Source organism: Helianthus annuus, chromosome 2 (genome assembly GCF_002127325.2).
Source record: "Helianthus annuus cultivar XRQ/B chromosome 2, HanXRQr2.0-SUNRISE, whole genome shotgun sequence".
Taxonomy (NCBI): Eukaryota; Viridiplantae; Streptophyta; class Magnoliopsida; order Asterales; family Asteraceae; genus Helianthus; species Helianthus annuus.
In genome coordinates this window covers 20,751,394-20,763,341 of record NC_035434.2, presented here as the reverse complement: position 1 = coordinate 20,763,341, position 11,948 = coordinate 20,751,394, and the positions used below count along the sequence as shown (strand labels likewise).

At 38.1% G+C, this 11,948-nt stretch overlaps 1 protein-coding gene across 1 annotated transcript; it reads right to left on the bottom strand.

Annotated features, from left to right (window-relative positions):
* Nucleotides 1–798: 798 nt before the first annotated feature.
* On the bottom strand, nt 799–1,308 carry LOC110887426 (protein LATERAL ORGAN BOUNDARIES). The gene has a single exon (XM_022135069.2). It carries the CDS (start codon nt 1,294–1,296, stop codon nt 799–801), a length of 498 nt encoding a protein of 165 aa, XP_021990761.1. The 5' UTR covers nt 1,297–1,308.
* Between the last annotated feature and the right edge of the window lie 10,640 nt (nt 1,309–11,948).

The following is an 11,948-nucleotide window of genomic DNA, read 5'->3' as shown; positions in this document are numbered from 1 at the left end:
ATACTGACACAACTGATTACACTGGTGGATCATAGTTTTAATTAAAAATGATAAATACCACTTATTTTAATAACTATTGTGATCATTTTATAAGATATAAAAATTATTTGATATATAATATTTAGTTTGCTAAACATACAACAGTATTGGCAAATGAAAAGCAAAGAAATGATAATTTTAATATTAAGTTTCAAAAAAAGGTAGATAACAATCGGTAATTGTTATATAGAATAATAATAATAATAATAATAATAATAATAATAATAATAATAATAATAATAATAATAATAATAATAATAATAATAATAATAATAATAATAATAATAATAATAATAATAATAATAATAATAATAATAATAATAATAATAATAATAATAATAATAATAATAATACTGCTACTACGACAAAATATTTAACTTTATACTTCTAATGGGTGTGAATGTGAACGTGAATGAGTCATGAGTGTATGTATCTATGTGTGAATATATGTAGCCCTTTTTTTCATTTTTTTTTTTTTTTTGCTAATTCTATTTTCTGCTTTCTACCTACTCCTATTATTCTTTAATTATCGGCTTCTTGCTACATCGCTAATGAAATCTTTTCTTTGGTGGATGACATACTATACATATATATAACAATGCACCTATGCATATATGCATGATAGGTATATAGGTAATGGTCTTGTGACAAGTGTATATACATATGACACAAACTCAAAACAAGTTTTTCCACCTTAATTATTTACGCCTTCCATGGCTAATAAGTTGAGATCAATATCTATTTCACATATCACTTCCTCTACCACCACCACCATCCACCACCGCTACCACTGTTACCACCCGCGTTCCCATGAGAATTCAAACCGTTCTGCCTATTCCAGGTACGATTAACATGATGATAAGGACCCGCTGGAGTCACTGGCTGAATTGAAGTTAATACAGGCATCCCATTGCACACATGTTGGATCAGTTCCGCATTTGCAGCATCAAGATCCTTTTGAAGGCGATCAACTTGTTGTTGCAAGGAACTGATGACTCCCACACAACCATAAACGGGATCTCTAACACGAGCCGCGGCTTCATACGCAAGTGAACTAACCACGTCTTCTCTCTGGTGGGGTAAAACATCGTTTATAAGCTTCGTGACGTTGCTGGCACCGAAGATTTTGTGAACATTCATGAATTTCTGTGGATCTTCAGGTGGAAAATAAGGTGCAAAAACGCAGCCCGGTATGCATTTTCTTTTCAAAAACTTGCAGGCAGCACAAGGAGGATTGTAAGAACTTGATGATGACATTATTAGCTCTTCTTTTTTTTTTCTGAAAAGTAATTAAGAATTAGTTAATTATAGTTCTCTTATATATCTTCTTAAGTACTAACTAAAGGCACAATAAGTTAATTATATATGCAGGATACTTAACTTTAATATTGTGTCATATATAGTAGCACACACGTAACCATCATAGAGTCACAGGGTCAAGAATTTTAGGCGTTTTTAGGGATTTTTGAACACGCTTAACAAATAGCCAATTCACTACCATGTGTGGCGAACTTATGCAAGTCCGTTGAGGTGGCAAATGAACTCCTAGAGTTCGCTAGTTTGACAAACCAACTTACCTTGAGTTTGCTAATCAAAGAAGCAAACTCCACCCTTTGTTTCATGTTGAGTCATGAGAGTTACTCTTGGCTTGATTTTGTTGGTTTAATTTGTTCTTAACCAAGTTCGCTTATCAGTGAACTCAAAAAACCATAGTCCCTTTGAGTTTGCACTGCCTATTTTTCAAAATTCTTTTGAAAACCTCTTAGAGAAACTTAGGAAATCTTTGTACAACCTATAAATAAACAAATTATTAATCAATACTATTACAAGGGAAATTACACAAATAGTCATGTTAACCAAACAATCTTTCAAAATAGTCATAAAAATCTAGCCTTCATCAAAAATAGTCAGCCCTCATTTCCGCCAATCAAACAACGGCTCATCAGTTTCCCTAGCTAGGATTTGTCTTACACTTTTGGCCTTCGACTAAGGATTAGCCCGCTGTTTTGGGGGCTTAGTGCCATGCTTTTCGATGCTGGCTAAAGCCTAGTCCACGCTTTTTGGGGACGGCTAAATTTCAATGGCTATTTTTAAATAAAATTGGTCAACTAGACTATTTGGTAATTTTCTTATATTTTCAACATTTAGGTCTCCGGTTTAAAACCTACAAAAAGTTATAATCTTTACCCTCAGATATTATTCGATCATGTCCCTTTTAATCATCCCATGTAAACCCTGAGTACCCTGCCTAAGACCACCTCTACCGGAGGTATTCGAAAATAAACGAACCAATACGTGGACATAAAGAAAACGGATGATGTGTTGCATTCCTTGTTTGTGGCTCATCCGGATGGGAGGTGTTCAGAAACTCGAATTAACGAAGAATCAACGAAGACGGGAGGATGATGGACCCCACTCTCACATCACATCTCTCTCACACACATAATATATAATGTTAATCAACCTTTAAAATGATGTTTGGAGAAGAAATGGGTATTTGTGGGTGCTTGGAATTAATTTGAAGATGATCTAAAGAGTCTTATTTAGTTTAGTGCTTAGGGCAGACACCATTCATAAATGACTAGATTTAAGTTAGCAACCGCATGCAAGAAGTAATTGGGTACCAACATCTCCTCCACATACGAACATGTATATAAATTGTAACCTTAATTTGCAGCTTCCTTCAAAATCATTTAAAAGAATTATGATCAAGGAAAGGACATATATTGGTTAAAAAAAAAAAAAAAAAACATTAAATCGTTTCAATGATGTTCGATTCAATAGTTGGATCTTTAGATCACTCAGAACAAAAGTCCATTTAAAGAAAGGGTCAAACTATCTGCACACCTTGATTGACTATCTACACACTTAGGGTTTACCTACGCTGCTTATAGGTCTATACGCAGCGTATAGGTTACACCCTTATAGAAAAAAGCCTTGATTTTTTTTTTTTTCAATTTATTGCAGGCAAGTGCACAAGTGATCAAACCTTATAAATCTCCATTTTAGGAGATCTATATGTACAGGCCTAGATCTCTCTATGACTCTATGCACACATTGATCACGGTCAAATATAGTAATTATAACATGGGATCTGGCGATTTAAGTGATTGCTTAATTAGCCAGAATTATAATGGCATGAACCCTTGATCATTTAAAAAAAATTGATGGGATCGGTGCATATATGCATCTTTTAAAGTAGAAAACTCAAATCAGACCAGAAAAGCATGACTAAACCTCATAAGCTTGTTGTACATGTATTGCAAGCCAAAGGGTTTACCTAAAAGAAAAACAAAAGACTTGTGATTCATGTGATTTTTTATGGATTCTGTATATGTGTGTTTGATCATGATCAGATGAAAAGAATATATCAGTGATCACAAATCATTGATGGAATAGACAGGTACCTTTTTTGGTTTCTTTTGGTTGTGTTTGAACTCTGATCTTACCCTATTTGCCTGCTGAGTGCTGAAGACATCAATAATAATGTATTAAAAACCCTAATTATTTGATAGTTTAGAGAGAGAGAGAAAGAGAGAGGCCTGCAAATTGATGGGAACTTTCAAAGGTAATGGGGAGGAACAAATTGCATTTAGTGGATGTGAGAAGGCACTTAAAAGACAAAATGTAATGAATCTAGCTACAATGGAAGGTACTCTACAGTGAAAAAGATGACCATACACTCTCATCATCAGTCTCTTAACAGTTAATTGTTTGTTTTTAGGGTTTTATTTTCTGAATATAATCTTAAAATAATCTTACTTAAAATAATATGTATTCTAAATGGTATTTATACTCCGGGATTAGAACACTTTTGAAACTTGGTTACTATTCTGTGACATATTCCCTATAAAAAATTAATCCTAAAAATATATCAAAATTGTAGGTCCCTTTTCTCGGAGGATAACGAACCTAAACCTTGTTATACAAACCTACTAGCGAGTGCGGAATCCAAGCTAGTAAGCAAACCGGGATGAAGCAAGTAGAGAAACAAACACACAAGAGTTCACCGATTAACACCACTGTATTAATACGTATGAAGGTTCCGGTTACAAGCACAATGTTTACAAACAGTTTGCAAACTCTCAAAGTGTGTGTGTGTGAGTTTCGGACAGAATGCTCTCAACTCTCTAACTTTCTGTCTGTGTGCATCTCCATCTACACTCAACACACTGCATGGGTATTTATACCCAGCTCATGTTGTCTATCCCGAAGGATCCGATAGATGGTCCGAAGGATCATCTATCGAGTACAAGTCACTCGAAGGATGAGCAGGGACCTCGAAAGATCACCTTTCGAGGTCTAATCATTCGAAGCATATCTTTCGAGCACCTCGAAGGATCAACAGTATCCTTCGAGGCTATCCTTCGATACAGACAAACATATTACAACTTATTGGCCAAGTCAAACTAGGAGGATAGTTGACTTGGTCAACTTACAGACTAACTTAGGACATCGTTTACATACAGACCGAATACAGACAAAGTACAGACACAAGTGCACCAACAAACTCCCCCTTGGCTGTAGCTTTGTCTTTATCTTCAATAGTTGTAGACTCGTCTCGAACTTCGACAGTCTTTGGTCTTCGAGTTCCCAAAACTCTGATGTCCTTTCAAGTCTTCATTGTCGGAGGATCTTCAAAGTCTTCACGTCTTGAAAGCAGAGAGTGTATCAACAAGCTACCCGTATCATGTAGGAAGTGTGTTGACAAACTCCCCCTTAACATAAGCTCCCCCTTGAGTCATGCTCATGAAATACTTTAACTTTATGAAGTGAGATCCTGGTGGTGTTGATGATGGCCAGCGGCAACTCGATCATCTTCATCAGTTGAGTGCCTTCACGTTGTGTCTTCATCCCGAAGCTTGTCATCGACCATGTTCTCCTAGCCTTTAGAATCTGCACATGCAAGAAATCTAAACGCGTAATGAGAACAACTGCTTGGAATAGTTAGTATAACCAAATGACACACGAATGACCATGTCATAATCAAACACCGTCCGACAGTTTGAAAGTTTAATAAATTTGTCAATTTTAGTCTTTAACTTTCAAAACTTGCAAATTTCGACCGTTTATGAAGATTTAGTCAATTCGGTTTTCGTTCAGGTTTCAGGTAACGAAGACTCGAGCTCCAACATCGTACGATCGAAAATAAAGTAGAAAGAAAATCTTTTTGGCTTTTATAAAGTTTATATTAAAACACGCCTAAAATCTTTTTGGTATTTTTGAAATTAAAAGACAACAATTTAAAATCCTTTGAGTGTTATCAAACGACATCACCGCTAATGTCGTGCTGATATGCACCAAACGACGAAACTGTTTAAAAGAAAAACAATAAAAGTTAAGCAGTAAATAAATATATACAAACATTCTTTTTGTGAGTTTCGAGGGTAAGAGAATCATATCAGTGTACGGTCATGCCAAAACACTCTTGTTGTTCAGTTAGTTAACATTAAGATAAGCATCCTATAACAATTATCGGTATTGTTGTCCACTTAAGCTCAACTTATCAGATGTAATCATGGCGAGGGGATACGTTAAGGTATGATTTATACTTACCGACCGGTGTTCATCCACATCACGACACATTCCCGTATCAAGGTATGCACGAGAGTTCATCTTACCGGTGAGTATACCGATTATCATCTGTTTGACCGTATAAACTGTGAGATACTCACTTATTTTGATTTGAAAACAAGCCCTTTGTGATATAATCACTTATTGATGAGGAACTTGATTTTCGTATGCATGAGGGCACAGGTGCAAGTCCGTGAACAGGTCAGTACTTCCGTACAGCAGAGAGACGAACTTGACACCCGGATAGATGTGATATTTTATCACTTATTTGTAGGGACATGTGATTGTTTATCACTTATTGAGGTCGAATGCAGTATGTATTATGTACACATATGTATAGTATCATGGAAGATCTAGACTTGCGTCCCCGTTATTTTTCGGTAAAAGATACAACCATGATACCCAGATGATAAGCAGCATAAAGACCGAATATCTCAGAACCTCGGCAATCTATCAAACGAAATTTCGGTACTAAGACCATATGCCAATGAATGGTTCCCACCTGGTCTTCAGTCGATTAAGATTTATATCACCCTGCACACTTTAAAATGATTGTGAGCCTACCGATACATCTTATATAGAGCTGCTTATCGTTTTTCATTTAAGGTTTAAAGAGGTTTGGATAGACCACTGATGTACTATCATTTTCTCTTTTGCTCGCCAGGAAACTCATTTTTGATTTTCTATTGTTTTTGTGTTTTTGAAATTTTTCGATGTTTTTGGATTTTCAGATTTTTGGATTTACTCCCCCTAAAATCAATAAACTAAGAGAAATTTAAAAAACACACAAAGATATTTACAAAAATGATTTTCCGATGTTGGTTTACTCTTGCTTGACCTTAATGCCGTTTACCAATAATAAGAAGTCAAATCTGGATTTGTCAAAAGCTTTGGTAAATAAGTCGGCACGTTGGTCATCGGTGTGGACCTTAACAACATCGATTAGCCTTTTCTCAAAGCAATCACGTATGAAGTGATATTTGATTTCGATGTGTTTGGTTTTTGAATGCTGCACATGATTTTTAGTGATATCTAAAGCAGCAGAATTATCAACGTATATAGGAGTAGTTAGGAATTCAAAACCGTAGTCCCGCAATTGTTGTTGAATCCAAAGAACTTGGGAGCAACAACTTGAGGCAGCAATGTATTCAGCTTCGCATGTTGATGTAGCGACGCATGTCTGCTTCTTGCACTGCCATGTGACTAGGCGATTTCCCAAAAACTGACATCCATCCGTTGTGCATTTGCCGTCGATTTTGCATCCGCCAAAATCAGAATCACTGAATGCGACCAAGTCAAAGTTATTATCCCTAGGATACCACAGACCGGTGTCGGGGTACGCCTTCAAATAACGAAAAATCCTTTTGACAGCTGCAAGATGTGAGGCCTTCGGGTTAACTTGATATCTGGCAAGCAAGCACGTTGGGTACATTATGTCTGGCCTTGATGCTGTGAGGTACATAAGGGATCCGATCATCGCGCGATAGTATGAAGGGCTAACAGGTTCACCCTTCAAGTCTGGAGTAATTCCGTGATTAGTTGGCAGTGGGGTACCAATGGGCGTTGCATCGGACATCTGAAACCGGCTCAAGATGTCTCCAACATATTTAGTCTGATGGATGAATATCCCAGACTCCGTTTGTTGCACTTGTAGGCCCAAAAAGAAATTCATTTCCCCCATAGCACTCATCTCGAACTTATCCTGCATGATGCGCTCGAAATTCCTACACAAAACATCATTAGTAGAACCAAAAATAATATCATCAACATATACCTGTACCAGAAGAAGATCTCCATCTTGTTCTTTGATGAAGAGAGTACAATCGATAAGACCTCTTCGAAAACCGTTCTCCAGCAGATATGTAGATAAGGTTGCATACCAAGCTCGTGGCGCTTGATGAAGACCATAGAGAGCTTTGTTGAGCAACCAAACCCGATCGGGATGAACAGGATCTTCAAAACCTGGAGGCTGTTCGACATATACCTCTTCTTCAACCACACCATGTAGAAATGCACTTTTGACGTCCATCTGGTAAACCTTGAATCCTTTGAATGAGGCATAAGCCAGAAAGATCCGAATAGCTTCCAGACGTGCAACTGGTGCATAGACTTCGTTGTAGTCGATCCCCTCTATCTGACGAAAACCTTGAACGACTAAACGAGCTTTGTTTCGAATAACCACTCCACGGTCGTCTTTCTTGCATTTGAAGACCCATCGAGTGCCAATCTTCTTGTAATTCTCAGGCTTTTCAACAAGCTTCCAAACACCAAGCTTGTGAAATTGCTGTAATTCTTCCTGCATGGCTTCAACCCAAGCACTATCTTTCAATGCTTCTTTCCACGACTTTGGTTCTTCTTGTGACACGTAACATGCGAAGGACCAGTCATTTTGTTGACCAGATTCTCTTATAGCTGAATACAAACCAGCATTCCGGTTGTTTCTCAGCTGATTACGCGTCTGCACACCGCGATGGACATCTCCTATTATGTTCTGCTGGGGATGGGTATCGTGAATCCTCATTTCAGGATTATCTGGCACACGAGCATTGATACCCAAATTGGTAAGATTAAGATCAACAACCAACTCCACACCAGGAATGTGGGTAGAGGTGGATGCATTCCCTTCAGCAGTATCTATATTCTGAGTATGAGGTGTATCTACAGAAGCACCTTGAACAGGAGCAGCTGGAGCTGAAGATCCTTCGGCTGCATCATGATATTCATCATCTTCAGAAGAGTCATTATAATCAGCAGCATCTTCATAAACCTCATTTTGAACCATATTGTTGACTGACGAAGAAGCTTGAGGGTCAACAACAATAGGTCTAACCAAAGGCGAGACAGCAGCGTTGTCACTTTCGAACAATATTCGAGCCGCTGCTGATTCTTCGTCAAAGGTTGGCAGATTGAAGGAGTCAAATAGCCCATCATAATCGAACATCCACGGATCACCCGGAGCCCTAACAGGACTCGTGTACCTTTGAACCCTAACTTCGCTCCATAGCTCAATCTTCTTGGTAGCTAGATTCCAAACACGAAAATTCGGAGTAGCATATCCAAGGAAGAAACCCTCGATAGCTCTTGCACCAAACTTTCCATCTGGCTCAATCATAGTACACGGAGCACCAAACGGTTCAAGGTAAGAAAGATCCGGTTTCCTTTTCTGAAGGAGTTCGAAGCAAGTCTTGCCATGTCTCTTAACTGTAAGAACTCTGTTCAACGTGTAGCAAGCAGCCGATACAGCCTCTCCCCAGAATTGAATAGGGAGTTCCGACTCTACTAACATTGTTCTTGCAGTTTCTATAATCGTCCGATTCTTCCTCTCAGCGACACCATTTTGTTGTGGAGTATAACGAGAACTGTACTCATGAAGAATGCCTTTAGAAGTACAAAACTCATCCATAACTTGATTCTTGAATTCGGTTCCATTGTCGCTTCGGATCCTCTTCACTTTCAACGAATAGAGATTCTCCAACATTGTAAGAAGATCCTTGAGGATGCCAGGAGTTTCACTCTTGTGTGCCATAAAGGATACCCAAGAAAATCTAGAGTAGTCATCAGTAACTACTAAACAATAGGCATCACCAAACGTTGTCTTGTGCTTCATAGGTCCAAAAAGGTCCATATGAAGACGTTCGAGAGGCATGCTGACAGTGTTGATTTTCTTCAAAGGGTGAGACTTCTTTGTTTGCTTCCCCTTTTGGCACGAGACACAGATATCTTGTAGATGAAAACTTCTTACAGGCACACCATTCACAAGATTATTTTTCACCAAATGGTTCATCTTTCTCAAGTGAATGTGTCCCATTCTTCTGTGCCAAGATATAGACTCCTTTTCCGTGGCTTTTGAGACAAAACAAGTAACTTGTGCAGATGTTGTAATTGCCTGGCTCATGTCGAGAATATAAAGATCATTAACTCTCGGAGCCGATAAGAGAATCCATTCTTGTGGAATTTTGAATCCAGGTTTCAGCACATAACAGCCGGCATCATCAAAATGCACGGTGAATTTCTTATCGCAAATTTGCGACACACTGAGAAGATTGTGATCAATTTGCTTCACATAATTGATCTTATCAAAGCACACGATGCCATTGGAGATACTTCCCTCTCCAGTGATAAAACCGCCTTTGTCACCCGCAAAAGCAACATACCCTCCTCTAATATTTCTCACGTCGTATAGGAGTCGTAAGTCGCCAGTCATGTGCCTGGATGCTCCACTATCAACAATCCAATGACTATTAATAGTTCCTCCTAGAACATCCTGCACATGTCATAAAAACATCAGTTGAGAATGGGGACCCAAGCCTTAGTGGTCTTGGGTCGTCCCTTAGCATCACGAAACGTGAGCTCGATCTCTTGATGATTTTTAAGAACAACTGCTCCCCCTGAATTGTCACTCGACTTAGGTAACCAAGTTCGTTTTTGCCTACCAGTTTTTGAAGATTCTGGTTTTACAGGTTGTGACACTCTTGGTTCCTTTTGAACTGTTTTAACTTCAGATTTTAAAGCTTTTTCAACAGTTTTCATGTTTTTACGCCGTTGTTTAGTTTCTTGTTCTTTTACAGTTCGTTTATCATGTTTAGGTGAAACTGATCGACGTTGAGGGTGAACTATTTCAGGTGGAGCTTTTTCAACAAATTTCTTCTTTGGAGCATTTGGGCAGTTTCTGATAATGTGCCCAATTTCTCCACATTTGAAACAAGTTCTCCTTTCAACAGACTTAGGAGAACTTGATCGACTAGCAAATGTTGAACCTGTAGAACCTGAGGTACTTGCTCTTTCATCACACCCGTTTGTGTGTTGGGTGTAATTGTTATCACTGTTACGTTTCAAAATCTTGACTTGTTGCACAAAATCAGTGTTTGATTTGTTTTCAAAAGTCTCAATTTTATCTGTGCCATTTGATGCTACAAATTTAACATCTTTTCCTTTCTTCGTGTAACGAGCTCCTTTTGATTCAACCTTAGCTTTTGGCTTTGGAGCTCGTTGTTGTTGTTTACCCTTAGAAGCAGTAGGTTGTTGAGTGGTTGGAGATTTTTGATTACCAAACTGTTTTCTAATCTCAGCCTTAGGAATTGGATCACATTGTGTTACCACAATTCCCGGAAGTGTTTTTCCCAAAAATTTGTTTGTATTGTCTTCAAAGACTTTGTCAATCAAAGATTTATTTACATTTTTAATTGGAAAAACATGATCTGAGTAGATTTTATTATCTCCAACCAAAGTGTACAACACATTACTGCTTTTAACAGTAGACACACCTGTCTTATCAACTTTGACAGGATCAATCACTTGCTTCTTAACAGATGGAACCTCAGGAGTATCAGGATCACAAAGGATGTGATTCTCTCGTGGAATATCTACTCCTTTCATCTTGCTAAGTGATTTATCCTGATCACTTACAGCCACTTCTGATTCATCATCCGATGTCTCATAGTCCTCGATAATTGGAGGACTTTGCTTCATGGATGATGAAGTTTCTTGTTCCTTAGAGGCTGTGTTTGAAGAATTGTCCGGTTTGAACCCAAGGCCAGTAGCAAACTCCTCAACATCAAGAGGCACATTGGGTTCATACCGAGGCATTTCCTCCTCATCAGGAATCTTGGTATAGTTGTTCATCAAGGGGGGCGGACATTTATTATACCCTATGCCTTTCTGATTTCCCTTTAGTTGTTGAACATCGATGATGTGATCAAGCACAAATTGGGAGTTAGAATAACTATCCAATTTCTGTTGATCGCATCATGTTCGCATTGGGCAATGGCTAATTGCTTTTTAGTTTCTTCCACAATGTTAATATATTCATTTATACTCACTTGCTTGTGGTAAACTACTTTGTTAACCTCGGACACATTTTTCTTTAAAGTTTCTATTACAGATTTAAATTCTTTTTCATTCCGGGTTAAAGCCATGTTTGCCTCTTTGCATTTCGACAGTTCAATAACCAAAGTCTGGTTATGACTATGAAGCTTTTCTGATTCAAGCTTCATCTCAGCACATGAGTTACAAATACTAGGGGCAGGAGGTTCAGAATTTACCTGACTAGTAGAGGCTGAACCATTTGCCATAAAGGCAGTTTGAAAAGAAAAAGCTCCATCTTCAGAAAATAGCTTTTCCATTTCCGTTGATGTAGCAGCAGCCTTCCTAATCAGAATTGATTTCTGACATTTAAGCTCATCAGCTTCATTCAGTAGCTCCTGAATATTATCATCATCTCCTTCCTCCTTCTCATCAGGCTCTGAGTGATTATCCCCAGAAACAGAGCCTTCTTCATCCGAACTTCCAGAATAACCAGAACTGTCATCACTCCCAGAAGATTCTTCTTTATGAAC

Coding starts and splice junctions, on each gene's coding strand:
- LOC110887426 (XM_022135069.2), bottom strand. CDS start 1,296: ATGTCATCATCAAGTTCTTACAATCCTCCTTGTGCTGCCTGCAAGTTT.